Here is a 24,689-nt window from a genome sequence, read left to right as displayed (position 1 = left end):
ACTAACACAGGAACAGAAAACCAAACACCGCATGTTCTCACTTATAAGTGGGAGTTGAACAATGAGAACACATGGACACTGTGTGGTGGGGGGGGACATCACACACTGGGGCTTGTTGGAGAGTCGGGGGCAAGGGAAGGGAGAGCATTAGGACAAATACCTAATGCATGTGGGGCTTAAAACCTAGATGACAGGTTGATAGGTGCAGCAAACCACCATGGCACATGTATACCTGTGTAACAAACCTGCACGGTCTGCACATGTACCCCAAAACTTAAAGTAAAATTAAAAAAAAATCAAGATCACCAAAAAATTAACAAATAACATTGTTTTAATTGAGAAATATAACTCTTGAAACTTAAAACATATGGATCGATTAAACTACATATTAGACAATTAAAGAGAGCAAATGAATTAATCAAAATGAGGCATTAGACAGAATATTTAAGAGAGAGCAAGGAGGGGCAAAATATCAAAGACATTTAGTAAGATATGGAATATAATGAGCTATTGTAACATACATCTAATCAGAGTCCCAGAAGAAAGAAAATATACAGAATAGAGAGTAGGTAATCAGTATTTGAGGAGAAAATGGAAAAAGATTTTCTAGAACCAATGAAAGACATAAATACTCAGATACAAAGAAGCGTAGCATACACTAAGCAGGATGATGTATAGGAATAAATTCAGTTACACACACATTGTAGCAAAAATGAGAATGCCAAGGCAGAGACATCCTTAAAAACAGCTGTAGACTAACAAGAAATCGACTACTCAGAAAAGACATTTAGGTTGGCAGAGTTTTTATTAGCAACAGTGGAAACTGGAGGAAGGAGGAATATTATTCAGAGTTTTGAAAAAACATCAAATAGTCAACCTTGTATTTTCTGCCCATCAAAGCTATGTCCTAAGAATAAGAGCAAAGCAAAGACATTTTCTGATAAGTGAAGACCAGGGAAACATCTGAGCAAATCCAAACAAACATTGCCTGTCTTGTTTATATAGTTAAAAAAGGAACAGACTAGGCGGGGCACAGTGGCTCACACCTGAAATCCCAGCATGTGGGAGGCCAAGGCTTGAACCCAGAAGTTTGAGATCAGCCTGGGCAGCATACCAAGATCTCGTCTCTAAAAAAAACAAAAAATAAAAAAATGATCTGAGTATAGTGGTGATTACCTGTGGTCCCAGGTACTCAGGCACTGAGATGGGAGGATCACTTAAGCCCAGGAGGTCGAGGCTGCGGTAAGCCATGATCATGCCACTGGCCTGGGCGACAAAAGACTAAGGTATTGCTTAGTGCTACTATGTAAGTTTGAAGGGAAAATGACTAGAATGAAGGTATTCTAAGACACCTGAATTGTTGGGAGTTAGCGAGCTAGGACTTTGTTATACATACTTGGAAAAACTTAAGGATAACTAATGAAAGAATAGGAAATGAATGCATAACTTCCAAAACTATAGAGGAGAAAAAATGGAATGATGAAATAAAGAACACCCATAAAATTCAATCAACTTTTTAAAAAATGGTGAGAAAATATGTGGGAAGTGTTAGACATGTAGACATTTTAAAGTAAAATCTATAAAAATTGTAGATATCAAAAGTCTTAACCTGTGTCTATTAAACTTTTCCACTGAAAAGATATCAGATGATATTAAAAAAGAAATTGTAACTGTATCCTGCATACTGTATATACACCTGAAACATAAGTCTCTGGATTTTCAAAAGAAAAGAATAGACTTAGTTATACCAGCAAATATAAACTAAAGGAAAATTGAGGTATCTTTATTAATCTCATATAATTTTAAGAATTTGTTACAAATAGCCTATGGAGGAAAGAAGGGATCATTGCATAATAAGAGGTTTAACTTCTTCAGAACGTACAATGGTTCTAAATACATAACAGATAAATACAAATAAGTAAAGCAAAAAGTGATAGAGGAACTACAGGGAAAACATGACACCCCACAGTCACAATGATAAAGTTTTAAGAAAACTCCTTATTAAAAGTTAAGCACAAAAATTTTTTCAAAATTGAAAAGATTTGACCAACAAATTATCACACCTGATTTGATAAAAATATACAAATTCTGTACCAAACAATTAGAGAATGTACATGCTTTTAAAGCACATAGAGAGCAGTTATAAAAATTGAGACATATTAAGCCAAAAAGAAATTAAATGTCAAAAAACAGTATCTCATAGAACATATCCTTTGACTCAGTGCAATGAAATGAGACCTCAGTGATAAAAAGCTAAGGATCGATAAAGTTATACAGGGCCAATCATAACCAAACAGAAAGAGATCCCTTTATATCCCTTTATTAATCTCAGAAAACATAGATTTTACGATAAAACACCTTATGAGGGATAGAAATGGTCGGAACATACTACTTTGGAAGGCAAATTTGGCAAAATTTGGCAATATCAGATGTTCATATTCCCAGTGACTACATAATTTTACTTTTCAGAAGAAAACCTTTTCATAGGTTTGCTAGGAAACATGTGCAAAAATGTTCATAATTGCATTTTTTAGAAAGAACAAAACAACCAAAACAAAGTCAGTCCAAAATAGAAACAGGAAAAAACTCTGATTGTCTTTCCAAAAAAGATTAATTTATTTGTAGAATTTTCAAGCAGTGGAATGTTTTACAGTGGTGAATTTAATAAATGACAAGTGACTACAACATAAACGAATCTTATAAGAATAATTTTGACTGAATAAAAACAGATGATAAAGACAAGTCACAGTGGGATAGTGTTTTATATAAATTCAAAAGATAAAACTATACAAATTTTCATGTTATATGTTTATGATATACATATGAATATATGCATGCATACATATACATACATATGTGTACATGCATGGATAAATACATCTGAAATATACACATACATAGATGTATGTATACATACATATGATATGTGCACATAGATATATGTATATATGTATGCATACATATAAGTATATATGTATATGATACTCATGTATATCATGTACATATACTCTACTGTACCATAAATAGTACTTTCTTTATCGTATGTAATCATATCTATATCTATCCATATAGAATCTCTTCCTCTCTACACACGCATAGATCTCGATTCAGTCATGTAAAATCACATTCTATGATTCTGTAATCGCTTCAGTTTTTAATTTGTTTGCGAACTTAGATGTAAATGAATATGAGTGTGTTTATTTATTTGTATGTCACTAACATACAGTGTACAGCTTTAAAATAAAAAAATGAGGCATCAGTTCTCATCATTGCCCATGTCGAGTAAATATATGAATGAATGATCAATCTCACTATTAAATAACTTACTGTGAAAGAACTACTACAAACTCAGTAATGTAATTATGGTCTAGTACAAATATTAAAATGTTCATTGTTGGCTAAAATGTGGAAAACTACACACATATTTTGGTAGTGTATGCGATGACAAGACTGTGTATTAGGAGATTTACGAATGCACTTTAAAATTTTTAAACAGTGCTTGCAACTTCCAGACATAAAATGAGTAAAATCAGACTGAAAGAGTTGACATTGGTTGCAGTAGGTGGCCAAATTAATTTAGCTCCTGCTCAATCTCTATCTTACATTTAAATTTGTGTATGTTATGTGTCATATTTTTAAAAATAATACCTAATAAATCAGTTGCTTATAATACCTTGAAATAAACATGATAGTTCAATTAGAAAATACCCACTATGAGACAAAGAGTTACCCAGGATATTATAGTTCACCAAACAAACAAACAAACAAAACCTCACAAAGCAATATTACCTTTATTTGTATACATGATTTATTAGAAATTTCAGAACTAATGCTTCTGAATACTATGCAAGAACAGTTATCAAGTCTTGGAATAAGATACATTTTAGCCACAGTTTCAATTCCATTGACATTTGTATAAATAATTTCCTATTCCTTATTTACTTTCTATTTTATTGAAAGACTTTCTATATGAACATTTTGTAGGGAATGTTTACCTTTTGAAAGGGAATTCTAAGTTTGATTTTTAAGATATGGTGTTAGTAGTGTTTTTTCTACCACTTGAAGATGTGAGCACCTCATCCCATGTCCCCAAAAGCCAGTTACTATTACTGAGCAAATCCTAATCAGATTATTTCAACTTAAAAATGCAAGATGAGTAAACAACATAATTATTTTCATCCAGAATTTCAATTTTTCTTGGATTATGTTCTGTAGACTATTTCTCCTCTTTTAACTAGTTTACAGTTCTCAAGGACTGACCTAATAATCCATCTGTAATTCTGTTTTTGTCTTTGTTCCTGCTACTCTCTTCTCGTTTTTCATTTTATCATTTTACAGTGGCAGTAATGCCACATGCCACTCGTTGTAGACATTTATAGCAACAATGCATATATTACAAAAATGACTAACTTTATTAGATTTCAGACCTACTTGAACTACATTTAAATTTAAGTATTTGAATCACCTCCCTTTTCCCCACTTCTGTGATAATTTATCTGTAGTTGTCTGATTCTGTAATAACCAAAAAAAACCTCTGAAAGTCTAATCAATTAGTATTTATGATTTATTCATTTACTTTGATGCTTCATTTAGTCATTGAAGAATAAAAACTGTGGTTAAAATTATTCATTGATTGTCTTTAAGATTTAAAAAAATTACTGAAAGTAACATGCTATTATTTAGTAAAAAAGAGCTCTTCAAGTGATGACATAAATCTCAAGTTAACATTTAAAAGAAAAAAAATAAGGCATCCCTCAGCTGCACTTCACATACACTGTGAAGGGTTGGTTTATTATAAAAATAAAAATATTATCAGAGCATAGTAAAGGAGTAGCATCTTTTAGCTGATTTTTTTCTAGAAGCATTCCTCAATGCTTTATGAATTATGAAAATAATTCATAATATTCTCTACTAATGAATGAAATACTACTATTGTGAATAAAGACTATTGTGCATTGAAACATGGAAGGATCAAAAAACAAATGCTTTTTTATGGCACATGAAAATTCTATAAAGTAGAATAAGAAATAACACTTATTTTTTTCACAGAGGTTCTAAGTCACTTGAATTAAATACAAATTTGATCTTTTTAGGCAATTTGATGTCGTTTGCCTGGAGAGAAAGCATGATTTAGTTTTTTAATCAAAATTTCTTTGACTTGCCTCCGCATTGTTGAATATCGTATGGGACACAGTGAGATTTTATAAAAGTATGTCCCAAATATTTTATGCAGCATTCACTAAAATATTCATTTATTATCTGAAATTTAAATTTAACTGAGCATTCTGTGCTTTATGTGATGATCTTATGCTTATGCTAATGAGATCTATAAAATGACATCTTTTTTTCTCAGATAATATGAAGAAAGTGTTTGCTATCAGTGTGGCAGGAGGATATAGCATTTAGATTAATACAAAGCATATATTTGTAAAAAATTTGAAATTAGTTTGGCTTAATGTACCCAGAGGTTCTAGGAGTTTTTAACTAATGAAGGGTTTATTCATAGGATCACTCAAAATATGCCATCTGCAAAATATCTGTGTACATCTTAATATTTCTCTGCTGCTTTGTGACCCTACATATTAAATCCAGCATCCTGAACATCCAGAGCTGTGATTGTCCATTTCTTTGTTATTAAGCAGATACTTACTGTCAGTCTGGATGTTTTGTGATGAGGGGAATCAATAGATGTGTGAGCTTTGGTCTCGACCTTAGGGTAATTACATATACTTGTAAAGTGAGGCATATATGATTTTAATCACATACCATCTGTGATTAAAAAAATTGAAGAGGAATACAAGGATTTAGAGTAACGAAGAAGACACTAGATTTATTCTTGGATTGAATCATTTCGGAAGTCTTTAAGGATGCGGGGGTGGTTAAGTTGGGTCTTGAGAAATAGAGGAAAAATTTCCTGAATGTCTTTGAAGTTTTCATGTTAATGCTGATGAAAAGAAAGTGCATTTAGTAGGTTGGAGGAGAGTCCAAATTAATGTACTTTCACAATCACTAAACTTTTATTCTTGAGAAAAGTTTTCTTTTACTGGGGTTTATTATAATCTAGTCTTATTATTTGGAAGTGTGACATTACATTGAAGATCTTGTCAGTTATTATTGAGAGAATGATACATGTCAGAAAATATGCTCAAATCTTTTAGGTACTAATTCCTGAACAACCATTGCTTTAACTATCAAATAACGTACATCAAACAGTAACCATAGACAAGAGCAAAAGTATTCTATTTTGCCTTCAATATTTTTATGTTAATTAACTCTTCTGTGCTTCCACTTCTTTATCTGCAAAATGGGGTGGAAATATATACTTTGTGTTATTGCTGCAGGCAATATATGTAAATGACGTGACACTAAAGAATATTTAAAGACAATCTCCAAACAATGATAAAGAAAAAATGAATTGGGATTATTCCTGACAATTTTGTGCTTGTAGTTTATTTTATAAAGCTGTGAATGTTGACTTAGAAGGTGTATGTGACTTAAGAACTATAACAATGTTGCCATTCATAAAAAATTCATCTTGGACCTGAGTATGGTGGTGCATGCCTCTAATCCCAGCTACTCAGGAGGCTGACGTGGGAGGATCCCTTGAGCCCAGGAGTTCAAGGCCAGCCTGGGCGACATAGTGAGACCTCGTTTCTTAAAAAAAAAAAATTTATTTGGGAATGTTCTAAAAGTGCTGAGTATATACAGGTATATTAAGAGTACACTCCAAGCCAACACACTTGCCATGAGTTATTTATGACCATAGCTGCATGATTCTTGCTACTCAAGGTGTGGTCTGGGGACCTTGTAAGAAATACAGAGTATTATCAGGATCTGGGAAAATTTGAAATAAAAGAAGAGATACAGAATATTAGATTCTACCCTAGTCTTCCAGCATCAGAATATGAATTTGAATGAAATCCCCAGGTGATTTTTACACATTAGTTTGAGAAGCACTGGTCTAAATTTTAGTATAGGTTATTGAAAAGTTCATATTGCTCCAGGCTTTTGACAGTAATGTTGTCTTTTTAATATATTTTCTGTCATTCAGTTAGAACTGATAATATAAGGAGAAAGGAGTTGTTCAAGTCTCAAGAGCACTTTGTAGCAAATTGGCTTTTCTGCTTCACCTAGTGGTGTTCAATAGCCTGAAAGATTGAGCAGTTTAACAGTTTACTGCTTAAATGTCAAGCTTCACTCTTTTTTCATTAATAGTAGTAAGACCCAGAGTCTTAAGATTCTGAATAACAATAATAGTAAGATCATTACCTGTATTTTATTAAAGCCTTGGGAGTTAGGAGATGTCTTGTGAGTTTATTCATTAAGTTGCTTAGAGCCATGATGTAGCTAGTAATACAGTTTATGGGTACTGGTCCCTGCGTTGGTGTCATTTGAGGACTTTGTTAAAGTTAAACATTTAGATTCTCAGATTATGCCCAGGATATTCTGGTTCAGTGGGATAAGAAAGACTTGGAATCTCTATCGCTGAGAAAGAAACTCTTTGGGTTGCAATGCTGCCCAGCCTGTTTTGCAAACCATTGCTGTAGTCAGTTTCTTTTTTCTCTGTTAAAAGACCTTTTCCATCCCCTGTGTTTTCATTTGGCATATCGTCAGTAGTTAACATTTATATAAAATTAGAAAGGTAGGCAGTGGAAAGTAGAAAAATATAACATTGTTCTGGGAGTTTGAAGCCCTGTGTTCTTGACTTGATATAGATAAAATGAGCAAGGCACTCTTTCTCCATTTTACTATCTGTGAAATGGGCCGTATACTTCAGTGGAACGTGAGAACCTGTAGACATGAGTGCTTTGAACTTTCAAAAGAAGTGTGAATTGAGCTTGTTTTTACAACCTTGTTGTAATATCCTTCCTGTTAAAATGTGTTTTCCTTTTCGACATAAAACCTGGTTCTCACGGAAAACTTACCCCTGCACTTTCTGTTTCCTTTGTACTTTATTCCTATCCCCACTCTTCTCTGTGTTCCTACAGCTCTCCAGCACCTGTAGCATGGGCGGTTTTGCCTAGGTCGGTTGGTTCACGAGGTCCTCTCCGGGATGATGAGAGCAGCTCCTGCTGAGACATGCCAGGAGTCAGGGAGTTTTCCTTTGGGACAGGAACTTCAAACTAGAAAACCTAGAAGACTCAGACACCTTGTTTCAGGGTGTCATACCCTGTGATGAACTCATGTTTTGGGCAGGGACCTAGGACCTTGTATATATGGGAAGAAGTACTAGTTAAATAATAGGTGAAGATTATGTAACTTCAATATCTACTGATTCTGCAATCTAGAAATATTCTTAAGCGACCCCTATTCCTTCATCTTTATTCAGAATCAGTAGACATTGAAGTAACATAATCTTAATTACTTAGCTATATTCCTAGATATGCCATGTTCTAAACAACTTTAATGAATACGTTCATAAAACATCCTTACCTCCCAAGGTTTTAATAAAACACAGGTAATGCCCTTACTGTCTTTGTTATTTAGAATTTGAAGATACTGGCTCTGACTGCTATTAATGAAAAAAGAGTAAAGCTTGACAATTAAGCAGTAAAAGGCTAAACTGCTCATTCTTTCATGTCATTAAACGCCACTAGATGAAGCAGAAAAGCATAGAATATATTCTACTGGACCATGTCCTAAAGCAAAGGATCTTCTAGGACATAAGCTTGGTTTTAAAAATGGTTTTTTTTTTGGTCATGGTTAAGGTACATGGGGGAATGGCAATGAATGATACCAAAACACCAGTTTGTAAGTTTAAACTCTTGCAGAAACAGTACAGAATGTGGATTCACAGAGAACAGAGGGGCTTTATTTAATTTTAGGATTTATACTGATTAACTCTCATTTATTTACTTAATATGCACAAGAACCATATCAAGAGACAACTTTATTTTCATTTTGCAGATGAGGAAACTGAGACAGGTTCAGTAAATTATTCAAAGTTACTTACATTGTAGAATACAGAGCCAAAGTTTGAAGCTTAAGCATTCTCCTTAAGAGTCTACATGCTTACATGTGGTTGGTCGTTTCACCAGTAAGAACTGAGAGTCTACCGTTTGAAAATAATTTTGCTTTGTGGTCCACAAGAATTTTGTATTTCTTCTCATATTTGTTGATCCCTTCTCCTTCTTGTCACCCTGGTATTTACAGTCTTGATATCTTGAAACAGAATCACTATGATTCTTTGGCATTTTATCACTGGAGTTGCCAGTTTTGGTAGAAGTGTCAGTGGTAATTTGTAGTTTTAATTTATAGGCATGGATTTCTTTAGAGAATTCAAGCAGAGGTCTCACCATGTCAAGGAACCACAAATATGCTAAAGTGGACAGTGAGTCCGTTATAACCATCTTGGGGTGAAAATCAATCCTGGTTTGTTCAGTGCTTTCAGAAGTTATTGTTGCTTTTTTAATTTCCATGACTCAATATATTGTGTAGAATAGATTCAGTAGGGTAATTTTGGATTTATGTGTTTATCTCCCGTTAGATTAAACTAGAATGTGTGTGGTTTTTTTTTTGTTGTTGTTGTTTTGTTTTGTTTGAGATGGAGTCTCGCTCTGTCGCCCGGGTTGGAGCACAGTGTCATGATCTCGGCTCACTGCAACCTCCGCCTCCCAGGTTCAAGTAATTCTCCTGCCTCAGCCTCCCGAGTAACTGGGATTACAGGCTCCCGCCACCACACCCAGCTAATTTTTGTATTTTTATTAGAGATGGGGGTTTCACCATGTTGGTCAGGCTGGTCTCGAACTTCTGACCTCAGGTGATCTGCCCGCCTCTGCTTCCCAAAGTGCTGAGATTACAGGCGTGAGCCACCAGGCCCTGCCTAGAATGTGTTTTTGATAAGAAGCTTTTGTAGATGAGCTCCACAGAGGTTCTAGGTCCTAGATTTTAGGTATTGTCTATTGTCTTTTGTATTCTTAGTCCTGTTTTTGAATTTTCTGGCCTTGACATTGGTGGCAAGATTATTCCTCTTGTTGATAATCATCTTCACATTAAAGGTTAGGCTGTTTCCACTTGAGGGAATTAATTTTACTATTGTGCTTTTATGGTCAATTCATCCTCCCATTATTTGTCATTTGTTGTATATTTCTTTACTACTTAAACAATGAAAAAAATAGGGAAAAGACTGGAAACAATCTTCTGTAAAAAGTAAATATGGATATTTACTCAACAAAATGTAAGCTCTTGTGTGCTACATTAAGCACTCTCAACAAATACTTGAGATTTTGTTTCATGTTTTATACCTTTGAATTTTCCTTCCATAAAATAGGAACATTCTTTTGGAATTTCAGCCATCAGACATGTCTTATAAAGGAATGAAGTTATTGATAAACATTACAGCCCCAGAGTAATTAAAACATGCATTTGAGCACCTACTCCCCAGCTGATTGCCTTCCTTTACCTTTGAAGAGATCCCCTGTCCCTACCATGACCTACAAAGCTCTAGATAACCCTTCAAGCTTGTCAATTGACATTCTTCCTCTCACTTATTCCTCTAAAACCACAATGTCCTCTTTTCAGTGTCTCAGACTAGCTAGAATGTGGCTTCCTTTCCCCTTCCTCATCCTCCAAGGATAGCTTCTTTTCACCCTTTGATTTCATATATCTCCCTCAGAAAGTCCTTCCTGATTACCTACGCAGCCCTTTATACCAATTACTATCCATTTCATTCTTAGCACCTGTCACTCTTTGTACTTAATAGACTTATAGTCATGTGAAACTTCCTGTCTAGTCATTCCTGACGAGACTCTAAGCAGCAGGTAGGCAAAGACTATATATCTTTTATTCACCAATGTGTACCCAGTTCCTGGCAAAGAAATATTTTGATGATTATCTAAAATTACATATATGAGTACATAACTTACAGTATCTTACAGCTTTAAGTAATAGCTCACAAAATTTATTTTGTTACTTTAATTTGGTAATTCATAGCAAGTTATATCAGGGAAGTAGAAAGTGTTTCCCTGATATTTATTTAGACAGCCATACACAGTTTTTATAGTTAAACAAAATATGCCTTTTTCCACATCACTTGTGTATCTTTCGGGTATGCTTTTTACAGTGCAATACTTCTGTTCTTCTTTGTTAATCAAATATTTGTCCTAACGTAGCAGTTACTGTTCTCTCTTTAACAGCAGAAGATGGTAGGGAATTTTATAATAAAATCGTCTTGTTTTATGCCATTTAAAAAGAAAACACACACACACCCTTTTAATGAATATATTTGTAAAGCCTCTATTATGGTGTTTGACACTCAACAGACACTCAATTCCTTGAATGTGTTTATGTTCTCATAGATGGATAGAATTTGTTTAGAGAAAAATCATGGGTTATAAATACATCTTATTTTCTAGACTTTACAGATCAGTGAGCAATATTTAATTCACTAAATGGATTTAAATTTGATGATAGAAAAGAACACTTTATTTCTTTTTTAAAATCATTTAATAATTTGATAATGATTTATTATTTTATATTTAAATTTAGTTCCTTTTAATATATGGAAAAGCTGTACAAAGCATTTCAGCATTAGAAATTGAAGTGTATCTACAGGGGGAAAAATCCTCAATTTAGTTTAAATAACAGAAAGTGAAAAGGGCATTTGAAATCAGGTGTGAAAACTTAAGAATAGTGACTTAAATGATATAATTCATGATTATCCATCAGGGTAAAATGCATCTATCAAGGCAAAATGAACAGAGTGGGGCATTTAACAGTAATTCAAACTAACCAGTTTTAATGCTAATCACCTGGAATGTATGCGCGCACACACACACACGCACGAGCAGCGTGCGTGCGTGCGTGCACGATGCGTGTGTGTGTGTCTGTGTGTGTGTGTCTGTGTTATACCTATTACTGCTAATATAACAAGGGCACTTTGAACTCTTTATATAGAACTGAAAATGCCTGTTAATTACATTCCAGTTTTGGGGTGTTAAGAATATTGCATTTCTTTCTACCTACTACATTGCATGAGTAGGTAGAAAATTCAGGTGCTTAAAGGCTATTAAAAATAAAACAACCCTTCAGAACGCTGTCTTTGCAGTAACTGTTTTCTTCTTCTCCAGGAGAGCACACAGCTGCTACAAATGCCGTCAGTGCAGTTTTACAGCTGCCGATACTCAGTCACTACTGGAGCACTTCAACACTGTTCACTGCCAGGAACAGGACATCACTACAGCCAACGGCGAAGAGGACGGTCATGCCATATCCACCATCAAAGAGGAGCCCAAAATTGACTTCAGGGTCTACAATCTGCTAACTCCAGACTCTAAAATGGGAGAGCCAGTTTCTGAGAGTGTGGTGAAGAGAGAGAAGCTGGAAGAGAAGGAGGGGCTCAAAGAGAAAGTTTGGACCGAGAGTTCCAGTGATGACCTTCGCAATGTGACTTGGAGAGGGGCAGACATCCTGCGGGGGAGTCCGTCATACACCCAAGCAAGCCTGGGGCTGCTGACGTCTGTGTCCGGCACCCAAGAGCAGACAAAGACTCTAAGGGATAGTCCCAATGTGGAAGCCGCCCATCTGGCGCGACCTATTTATGGCTTGGCTGTGGAAACCAAGGGATTCCTGCAGGGGGCGCCAGCTGGCGGAGAGAAGTCTGGGGCCCTCCCCCAGCAGTATCCTGCATCGGGAGAAAACAAGTCCAAGGATGAATCCCAGTCCCTGTTACGGGTAGGATGGTTTCATTTTTAAATAATTCATTTGTTTTGAAGGGCAAAAGGAGGAACACACATTCTTTCTATACAGGATTGTGTTGTGTGTGAAGTGAAACTTAATGATCTGTCTCAATCTGGGGATTTATACTCCTAAGGCCAAAGTGGCAGCAAGTAACTCATGTGTGTGTGTGCTGTGCACTTACTTGATACAGTGTTAGGCAGTCACTTGTTTGTCTTTGCTCTTAGCTCAGATTGAATGTTGGTTAATCATTCCTGGTGACTATACAAAACAACAAGGCCATATTTGGAGAAGGGAGGTTTAGAATCCCAGAAGGATGTACATCTGCTACACTGAAATAACTAAATGACTTTTAAATTTTAGGCTGCTATGACAGTATATGGTTAATAAGGAAGTCAGAAGAGATTTAAATCACTAAGAATGTAATGTCCTTGATGAGATGTTCATACCAAAATACGGAGTTTTTTAAAACCCACGATATAATTATGTATAAATGACAATGCTTGTTGTTGTCGAGTTGCCAACAAGAGGGGAAAAAAATGAGAAAAGGCTAAGTGTGAATAGTGTGAAAAGCGGCCAAAGAAGAGTGTCATGCATTTGATATGAACAGGATCTTTTAGGGGGAAAGACCTAGTTCCATGTGGAAAAAGAAAACAAAACCTCTGAGTAAGGTAAGATCCTCGATTGCTCTCTTCATACTATGTAGACTCAGCATTGTTAAAAAGTATTTTAGATTTTGAAAATTCATGAGCTCCCAATAAGTGATAGTTGCTCCATGCCTAAGACACCACCTCTTGGACGTTTTACCTTAAGTCTGTGAAAGTTTTGAGCTTTTCTGGATGATTTTGAAGCTTTGTTCGTGCATAGAAGGTAGGATCAGAAACTAGCTAACCTTTACAAAAGATCCAGTTGGGAAATAGAGTTCCATTAGCCAGGTGCTTTGACCTGCGGGTCATAGACCAGTGAGTTCTCTCTGGAGGTATTCTGGGGAGAAAAATTGCTCTTCCCAGTGTCTGCTTGGCTGCTCTGCTCTCATTTCCTGCAGATTCTCTGAAGCCTATCTGTGCTTCTCAGTATTCTCTAGCGGAGTTGAAAAACGCCCCTTAGAGGTGCACAGTTAATTATAGAAGCTGTTAGCTTTCCCATCTGTAGTCATGCCCTGGAGCTAAGAGAAGGACTTGAATACAGAAGAGGAGATGCCCCCTGTACAGAGAGAAACAAAGAATCCTTCCTGCAGGGAAGAAGCAAGTTTATTAGGAGTAACTTCGGGAAAAAAAGAGAAACAGTTTCTGTGCCCTTCAAGAGGGGGTTCAATTTAGGGAACTCCCCTCCAATGAATATACATGGAGCTGCATTTTTATCATTGTCAATATTTGTTGTTTTCTCAGCATGTCATTACTCTTCTGGCCTCAAGTGACTCATGGCTTCTGGTTATAAGGCGGGAATGAAATGTCCTATGTTTTATTAAATTCATACTGCATTTTGAGAGTATGGTATATTTGGGGGCCTTATATCTATATCACTGGAACTCCTTTCCTTCCTTTTTCTACTTAAAATTGTTTTCATCCATGACATCTTCATTTGACGCCATATTGTTTGACTGTTTCTGGAATATTACCTTTTCTGCCATTGTCTATATACTCTAAGACTTTGAAATGACAATTTATTAAGCAATGGTATAAAAAACCTGAGCGTAGTGGTTGCATTTTTTGAGCAAGATGGAGATGATAATACTTTTCTAAAAAGTTGTTTTTCTCAATTCCTCCACTTCCTTAAATCCCTGATTTCAAGTTTCTATTGCATCATTTTAACCGCCTTTTCAGTTCCTCCACATTAGCTGCTGAAGTAGGAAGCCTTCAACAAGAGATTCCTTAGCTATATTCTACAATAATAGCCAAATTCCAACCCTATGATTTATTATCTTCAAAGGCTGTAATCTACTAAATTTCAGAGATCTGATAAAATTACATTAATATATACAAATACATGCATATGCATATATAAAAGGAAGAATATTGAATCATTCTGTGGTTGCAATAAAATTTAAATCTTTTAAGATTCACATTTTATATTTGAATAGTGCTTTTGGAAATCACCAATTTTACTGGATATTTGGAATAGGAAGGGTAGCCAATTTAATTTATTGTGCAACATTTAGGTTATTAGCTGTATATGAAATTTTCAATGTGTACATATCTTAGATGATGAGCTTTTTAAGACACCTAACAGAATTAAGAAACAGCCCATTCTCATTGTGAATTTGACACCAATTCTACTTTGGTGGTATTAGTTGGTATTCTCAAATTATCGTACCGAATACCTACCTCTAATTCATTACCCTACCAGTGGTAGAAAAAAAAAAAGCAGAATTTTGAGGTCATGTTTACTAAAGGCAAAAAAAAAAAAAGTACTATAAGTTTGCTTGTTTCAGAGGCATAGTTATTAGTGAAGATGTCCTGTAATAATTTAAAATACACCATAGAAATATACAGATACAATTTACATGTTTTGAGCCCAAATTACAGTAGTGTATAAATATATGCCTACAGAATGCATATTTATATTTGAAACAATAAAATAGAACTTGAAAGTAACTACAATTATTCAGAAATTGTAAGCAATTTAAGAAATGTAAACTATCACATTTTAAAAGTGCCTTTTTAATTAAATAGTTTTTTCAATATAGCATTAATAGAGCAAGTATATTAATACATTTATATATACAGTTTCTAATACTAAAGTAAAACTTAATCATTTAAAAATACTATACAGAGTGATATCAAGAATTAAGTATGGAAAACTTGCCCAACAGAAAATGTTGATTTAATATAGTTCAATACTATGCTGGTAAATAATGGAAACATTTTAAAATAAAAGGCTGAATGTAGTTAGGATTGTGTTACAAAGCACATAATTAAAATGTTGCTTTCAGCATATTAGTCTTTCTGATAACTTTTTTTTTTAAACTGGTTTTAGCAATGAAAGTTTGCTGTACTTCTCAAAGTGAGGAAGGAAATACAAGAATCACAAGAAGAGCTAAAATTTCGAAATGTTCTCTTCATTAACATTAGTGGTTTTCTCCTTTTTTTTGGCTTATGTCAGGGTCAGTGTTTGGCTTTTAGTTTTGTGTTCAATATGATATCATTTATGTATATTTTTATTTAGTAAATATCTATATTTTTCCCTTGTTATTAGTATGGAATTGATCTTGATATAAAAATTTTCAGTTGCATATGCCTCTGTGTTGACTACTGTGCTTTGAGTATGACAAAAGCCACATTGCCATAAACTTGATCTTATAAATTGCTCTAGGAAAACTAGGCTTTTTTTTGCATATTAATCACACAATATTTCTACAAAATTTTTGAGTATTTTCTTGTGTTAGTAGGAAGAAGTATTAAGGGCTTTAGAATCTTTGCTAGAAATAGTCTAAGCTTATATGACAACTTTATTATCTTAACATTTCTAGAATAGATCTTATAGAACATGAATCACCTCCTGAAAGTGGTCACCAACATTTACTAATAATATTTTGAAAACCCAGTGTTTTTATTTAAAGTTTAGGTCTGTGAAGAGGTTAACATGTTTAAAATTACCTGTGCTAACAGTATAAGTAAATTATTTTATATATTCCAATAGATGTTTCTTAATCATTTTAAACTAAGTAGTATAGTATAGTCAGCATTCATGTAAAGTTGTATACTTTTCTGACAAGTTTTTTTTATGATGTGCATCTACACAAAGGTATTTATTTTTTAGATAAATTTATGCAGATGCAACTGTATTAATTTTATTGTTTCCTGAATAAGAAATTCTGGATTTTATTTTTGTAATGGAATTTTTAGATTGGATATTCCATTGCAGAAAACTTGGCTTTTTATCTGATAACTACATGAATAAGGATCCAAAAATCGATCATTAAATTTCACAAAAAAATTAACCAACATTGTATAGTTTTTCATTTGTTAATAAAATACGGAAGTACAGTTAAGCTTATTGGGTGAGTCTTTAGGGGGAGCTCATGGAAAATCAACATTCAGGTAAACTCCTCCATGTTATTTGTCAAAACAGAATGTTATAGATAACTTGTAGCTCAGGTTCTTCCGTAGGTTCAAATGCTGTAGCTATTAGAGCACTTTTTTCTTGCACCTAGAGGAAAGATAAATCTCTTTGAGATTGATCTTGGTTTCCAGTTTAAATTTATTTAGAAAAGTCTGTCAGTTGTAACATCTACATTTTGTGCTGCTTGGCTTCAGCGGAGATGCTCAACCATGGGCCTGGGGAGTTGAGTTCCAAGTTCTGGAAGTTGAGTTCCAAGTTGAGCCACTGACTTTCAAAGGAAGGGCCTCCCAGGATCTCCGTTCATCTGTCACTTGGAGAGGATCATACTGCCTGCCACCCTCACAGGAGTGTTGTGCAGCTTAGTTAATTAACGTTTGTCAGGCCATTTGAGATCCTCAGATGCAGAGCGCTAGATAAGTGGAAATAGTCTGATTATTTGTTCGTTTTGTAAGTGTGATACCAGGACAGTACAATGAGAATGTTATTTCCCCTTTTCTTCAGCAGCGTTAAATTTATAGTTTAAAGATTGTTGATACCGGACAGACTATTGAGATGCAAAAATGTTCTTTTGGGGACAGTCCATTGGCAGCCAAACAGACGTTTAAACAAGTGACAATGTTGAATGCCGTTACAACCACTGACAGAAGACTGCAGGAGCTTTTTTTTAACTAAAGATGGTCTGAAGTGAAAAGTGATATTCATTGTTTTGCTTCATATTTAATTAAAATGACAGCAAAATTCCAGTTATCAAAGAGGTAGCACTGACTTAATGTTTATGTACATAACTGTTTTCTCACCCAATTTGGACTGTTTACATGTGCATAAGTAAAATACCAAAGAGATCAGACTATATCAGGAAAAATGGGAAGTATATACCTCTCTAAACACTGGTTATGAAGCCATGACTTTAGGCCCTATTGGTAGTTTCTCTTTAGGTAGCAGTTGATATTTTCTTTGCCTGAGAGTAAAATAAATGATTAAAAACTATTGACTGTATGCAGAGATGAAAAATCCTTGTACATGTCTCTGCTTCTGTGCCATATAGATGTATTTCTGTTGACATCTATTTGAAAAATATATGCTTTAAACTCAAATATGTTTTAGTTTAGATTTTAAAAATATAATCCATGTATCAAATTCATTATGTGTAATAGTGAACATGACAATTCTGTTTTACTGTGTAAAACTTAAGTAGCTTTTTCTTATTTATTGATTATTCATCTTTTACATTTATATACCATTTTTGACAGTAGAAAGTTGTCAAATTGGTTCCATATTCCGTAGGTATAGAAGTTTGGTTTTATTAGTTTGATTAATGAGATTTTCAAGCAATCTAATTTCTTTTCTATAAGTCTGCTTCATTAGCCCACACATTTTTTAAAGCACTTTTTTTTTTAATGCACACACAATAATTGTACATATTGTGGGGAACGTAGTGCTGTTGTGATACATATAATGTGTGGTGGAAGGATTAGGGTAATTTGTATATCCATCATCTCAACATTTGTAATTTCTTTGTATTAGGGACATTCACTATTCCAGCTACTTGAAACTACATACTACTGTTAAGTACAGGCATCCTACAGTGCTACGAACACTGAAACTTACTCCTCTCGTCTAGCTGTAACTTCATATCCTTCAACAAATCTCTGCCTATTCTCCCTTTCCCCCTACCCTTCCTATCCTCTAATATCTTCTCTTCTGTTTTTGGTTTCTACAAGATAAATTTTTTTTTTTTTAGCTTCCACATATAAGTGAGAACATGCAGTGTTTAACTTTCTATTCCAGGCTTATTTCACTTAAAATAATGTTCGCCTGTTCTATTCACGTTGCTGCAAATGACAGAATTTTATTCTTTTTTTATGACTGAATATATTCCATTGTGTGTATTTACCTCATTTTGTTTATTCATTTATCTGTCGTTGGACACCTAGGCTGATTCCGTGTCTTGATTATTGTCAATAGTGCTGCAGTGAACATGGGGGTACAGGTGTCTCTTTAATATACTAATTTCCTTTCCTTTGGAAAAATACTCAGGAGAGGGATTGCTGGATCATGTATGTAGCTCTGTTTGCGGTTTTTTTGAGGAGCCTCCATACTGTTCTCCATAGTGGCTGCCCTAGTTTACACTCCCACCCACATTAATAGCACTTGAAAAACGACAACAACAATGTTTTTGTAACCTAGACTGTTTGTGAGGTCTGGCATAGTTCTGCTGGCCCAGGTTTCTAAAGCAGGTGAAGCAGATGTATCTTAGTGAATTGGACTGTAGGTTTGCAGCCACTGTGAAATGTTATCCTTTAGCGCAGTATCTGTTCATTATTTCCTATATAACTATCTTTTGCTTGGCTTCTCTTTTCCATGGACTGCATGAGTCAGGACATAACAGGGCCCCCAAAAGAACCCATTGTTGAGCATTCTTAGATGTTGGAAGTGAAGAGTATACAGAAGGTGGCCCAAGTTTCAGGAGCACAGGGCCAGAATGATTCAAAAATGAGGTATGTAGTGTTGATGTGAATCTGGTAATTTTCTGGCAGAGCCCAGTCTGATGGGTCCATTTTACAGGCACATTAATACCTAAAATGCCACAACGAAGTTTTATTTTGGATTTTTGGGGATTTTGTTATTTTCACCAAAAAGGTAAATATTGTCTCCATTGTCTCTCATATATATATATATATATATTTTTTTTTCTCTCCCTTCCCTTAGATACTGTTCAAAACTTTCCTTAAGTGTTTGTAAGCAAAGGCATTGATTAGTAGACTGCTCTGCTTGTTAACTCAAGGAAGCTTGGCAAGCTAGGTACTGCTGTATCTAGTTGTGTTATCAGTTTAAGGAAAGGCAAATTGTTTCATTGATGTTTGAAGACCCTTTTTCCTTTTGGAGAAGCAATACTACTTATAGACTTTTATTATGAACTATAATTTACAAATACAAGGAAGTCTGGAACACAACTTTATATCAGTGGTTAGGAGTGAAGCAAAGGAATCTTAGTTTTGTTTTTTCTGATGACAGCACACTTGTGATAAATTGAGCGTTTGGCATCATTGTTCATCTCAGAATGATTAAATGCCTCCCTCTCACTTGTAATTTTATATGTTAACTTGCCTCTTTTAAAAAAGGCAGTTTCTTAATTTTGAAGAATTACTTTGGACATATTAATTAGGAAAAGGATAAACCATTTTCTACCATGGAAATTTATATATGTGTAACATCATGAATAACCAGAAAATGCTAAGTATATACACTATAGATATCTATTTTTAAAGGCAAAATACACTTTATAATTTTGCTACCATTAAAAAAGGTACTGATTATGAATCAAACTTTTATGAGAATTTAGGTACAAAATGGAAAAGATTTTTAAAATAGATTTCTGGTTAAAATGATATTTTGTGTGAAGGAAGTGATAAGATCCCTGACAACATGATTTATTGAATTGCATTTGCCTGTAGTGTTACATTTAGTTTAAATTTTTATACAAGACTGATGCTTGATCATAAAAAAAGTCTTGGTAGACAAAGCACATAGAATCTCAGGGAATTAACTTTCTGATTGTAGCTATATACATTGGGTAACACAAGAATACCTGTTTGTAGGTGTTAAATTTGAATTCTTAATGAAGAAAAGAAAATCTGGTGAAACTACTTTAAAACAATTGTATAGGAAAGCATTACAAAAAATATTTGGTTAAAATAGACGGATATTTATAACTGGTTGTCAATTTAGCATTCAGTTTCTAGGATTAAGCTTACTGCCTTTCCATTAATTTATTACTGGATGGATTCCTTTCATCCTAACCAGAACTCTTTGAGGTTGAAACTATTATTATCCCCATCATTTAAATGAGTAAACTGAGGCTTGGATATCAAGTATTTTGCCTAGATCACACTGCTTATAATGGCAGACATTAAATTCTAGCTCTGGCAATTCTAGAGTCCCTGCTCATAACCATTGCATAGCCTCTTTTGGTTCAATATGGTTTGCTAATAAATACTTGGGTGACTTTCTACAATTGCAGAATTAATTTGTTTCATCTAAGCATACACGTTTTTATGTGTGTATGTACAAAACAAAATACCTTTTTGAAATTATATAAGTGATACATGCTTATTGCGAAAGAGTTGGATAATACAATATACTGTAAAGAAGATGAAAACCACTCATAAATTCCAACCTATAAATACTTTCGTGTTCATATTTTGGCATCTAATGTATCCTTTATGTATATTTAAATATATATTTTATTCAAGTATAGGATCATGTACCTCCCTGTTTTATAATTTTCTTTTTTAATTTTTCAGTGTATTGTGGACATCTTTTCTCATCAACAAATACATCCCACAGTGTTCATTTTTGTGCCTCATTATACCATGGAATAGTGACATCCTAGTATGTTTAAGACATTCCTTATTAATGAACAATTAGGCTACTTCCAATTTTTAATTATAAAGGACATTTTGAAGGACTTCCTTGTACATATTATTCTGTTGCTTTATCATCTTTTTGGGATAATTTCATGTAGTCTATTTCCAGTTGTTTAAATGAGAAAGTACATGATTTATAACAAATGGTATTTAACGTCCAAGTCACTGTTATCTAAAGGGGTAATTTTTAAGGTATAAAATAATTTGGCTTATAAAAAATGCGTGGGAATAATATCCTAGAAATATTTAAGGATTAACTTCTAAATTGTAAATTCACATATTTAATGATAGATGCAAAAAATTAGGAGAAAAGCAAGTGGCAATTTTATCACATATGTAGAATACAGTACATGTCCGATACAAGGTAAATAGTATAATAAGCTTACTTTATATTGCATATGCAGTATAGTTTATTCTTTAGAGAAATTGATTTGCAAGAAGAACTCATTTTCTTAAGCAGAGTTGAGTCAAGGGTTTTAATTAAAAGCAGTCTACTCAGGCTTTGCCTTTCTCGGGCGAATAATTTCTCTCTTTTCTCTGCTTTTGCTTTGCCTCCATGGATGATGCTCCTGCTACCCTTCACACTTTGTCAAACCAGTTTTGAAGTTTTCGCCTTCCCCCGATGTATGTCGCATGTGTGGGTAATGGCATGGGCTTTGAGGGAGTACAAGAGAAAAGAATTGATTTCTCTTTTCTTTAAAAGATGGCATTTAATTATCTTTGTTTTTATTTTTTTGCTGAAATATATTAAATGCACATTGATTCCGTTAAGTATTTTTCTTTGATAAAGTTGTCAGAATGTCAGAATATGCTTTTTTTCTGTTATTGATGCATAATATTTCATACATTTGTGAGGTATAGTGGGAATTTTTTGCAAACATAGAATAAGTAATGGTCAAGTCAGGGTTTTTGGGGTATCCATTACCTTGAGTATTTATCAGAATTTCAATGTGCTGGTAACATTTTAAGTCCTCTGTTCTAGCCACTTTGAAATATGCAATATATTATTGCTAACTATAGAATATTTTTATTATTTTTTATGAAAATTTGAAGAAGCAGGGGCAAGAATACTTTCTGAATTAACATTGCATTTGTGCTACCTATATGCTAAAAATACAGATTCTCAGGCCACTCTTAACCATACATTTATAAAAAGATGTATGATGTTATTTATGAATGTTTAAGACAAACAAGTTAAGCCACTCTTCTATATGGAATCTAAAAATGTACAGACACTACATTTGAAAGAGACATTCACTTTACTTAAAAATAATTATTTGCTATTTTTTTAAAAAAAGACTCAGTGTGGAACTTTTGAAACATCCTCTTTTGTACATTGAACAGTGAAAAAAAACTTTACTTGTTACATTTTAGAAGTATATTTGTTTGTAAAATCATGGTATAATTGAAGGCAATACTGGCTATATTTTAGGAGATGCACATATTTGGCTTATCTAAATCTTAGTGTCAGAAATTGCCTACCTGAAAGTTCCCTGGTAATACAGAAAAATCTGTCCTCTTTGCCTGACTTACAAACTAATTCTAAGAAGTTTGGATGTTTTTAAAGTGTAAATTGTCTGGATGGACAGTTTGTGGTCTACAAATTTATTATCCAGCTAATACTGTCATAACTTTATGCTGTGTGACTACTGAGTTTTTTTGAGTTTTTAAAATCAGAGCTTTCCTCAAATTCACATGTGATTAAAATATTTTTGAAGAGTCTAAAATATATACCAACCTTTGAGGTTCCAGCTGGGTTTGGAGGTAGGTATGCTCCACATTTAACTCTGGCTGTGGTTCAGGCCTGCCTGTATTTTATTTTCTGGTAAAATTAGATGTTATGTTTTCTTTTTGCTCTTCCCTTGTGATGTAGTGGAAAGTGCTCTGGATTGGAGGAAAGGAGGCTTTGTGTTCTAGATTCACTTTGTGACTAACTAGCCGTGTGACCCTGGGTGAGTCACTCAGGCCTCATATACTGTTTCCTGCTTTGGAAGATTATAGTTTGAAGTATGCAGTTTCTCAAATCTCTTTACAATTGCAGAGTCAAGCAAATCTAGAGTCAAGTAAATTTCCTTTAAAACCTTAAACATTCAGATCTATGAATTGATACCCGAGGCAACTTTAAGACAAAATCTTATATTTTAGACGTAATGATGCTGATGTCCAAAGATATATATATATATATATATATATATATATATGAACTACAAATTCTTAAATATGATTTCCAACCAGTGGCTGAGAATCCATAAGTTATAAGCAACTGTCACACATACAGTCTGAAAGCTTCAAAAATTGTATTATTTGAACTTATCTTGTACAAGAAAGCCCATTCTTTGGAAACAACTTTGCTACAAAAGAATCATGTCAAGGGGCTGCTTATGAATGAAGTTAAAGGAAAGTAAGCACAATGAGAAAATAATTCTGTGAGAAAGTGACATGCTTAAAGTCTCCTTCCTCAGTTTCTTGGCATTGAGCGATGATGCCTGTTTTGTTCACAGTCAGATGTTAAAATCAGAATTTTGGATGCAGAAACTAATTTTAGTAGGTGGGGTGCAAATTTCTTATGAGTCCATGAATAGACTCTAATCCCAGCTGTTTCATTACAATTATAAAAATAAAATTGGCTGTGAATCATTCAAACTCTGTTTAATGGATGTGAATAATTCAGTTTCATCCCACTGAAATCTTAAAACTATAAACCTATCTTTGTTCTTTATGTTCCTTCAGAGATCATATGTCATTACTCATATATGAATTATTTGAAGTATGGGTGATCATGATGAAAGTGACCAAATTTCTACTTAGCTCATGTGGGTTTCAGGAGAGGAGGTGGCCTCTAGGGTGAGGCTACGGATTAAGTGGAGAAATAAATTGGAAAAAGTCCAGGAAAAGAGAAAAGGGTGTTAAATTAGGATTTCTTGGCATTATCTTTCATATCAAGATATATGTTCATTATAGCCATTTTAGAAAATATAAACAAGCAAAAAGAAGAAAATAAATTTTCAACGTTTTTAATGTATTTACTTATGGACACAGACACACATGCACATGCACACTCAGACATGCTCACTCACACACATAGACATGCACCTGCAAACATAGATTTGTATGTTTATTATTAAATAACTTTTAATTTCACTTTCTAATAAATTACACGCTGTTTTATAGCAGCGTATATTCTGCTACATCATATTTATTGACTTCATAGTATTTCACTATATGTTGTACTAGTTGTCCTAGAAAAATTGTCTATCGATTTCTTATCGTTGGACATTTATTTCTATTTTTTGCTATTATCAATAGTGCCACTTTTAGTATCTTTATAGCTGAATAATTGCAACTTGCTTGCAATTTTAAATTTTGAGAATTGGCGTCCCAACAATCAGGCTCCTCTATGGGACCACACAGTAGTAGAGTTTATTGGCAAGCATAGGTCACGTTACCAGATCATGTATATAGACTCCTGAGAAACAGGAAAACAGTATTATTTCTTGGCTTCCATTAATTTGAATTGCCTTGCAG

General features: G+C 34.0%; 1 protein-coding gene across 4 annotated transcripts in view; it reads left to right on the top strand.

The window, feature by feature from the left end:
• TRPS1 (transcriptional repressor GATA binding 1) overlaps positions 1 to 24,689 on the top strand; it is a 259,458-nt gene that overhangs the window by 69,616 nt on the left and 165,153 nt on the right. For all 4 annotated transcript variants that reach the window (XM_055349806.2, XM_055349805.2, XM_055349807.2 and 1 more), the window contains one exon: positions 12,069 to 12,672. In XM_055349806.2, coding sequence (XP_055205781.1) covers positions 12,069 to 12,672 — 604 coding nt within the window. The remainder of the gene's footprint in view (positions 1 to 12,068; positions 12,673 to 24,689) is intronic.

The sequence above is a fragment of the Gorilla gorilla genome, chromosome 7, assembly GCF_029281585.2.
Source record: "Gorilla gorilla gorilla isolate KB3781 chromosome 7, NHGRI_mGorGor1-v2.1_pri, whole genome shotgun sequence".
In the NCBI taxonomy this organism is placed as follows: Eukaryota; Metazoa; Chordata; class Mammalia; order Primates; family Hominidae; genus Gorilla; species Gorilla gorilla.
The sequence above is the reverse complement of the archived record's forward strand: the minus strand, read 5'-3'. Positions and strand labels throughout refer to the sequence as shown.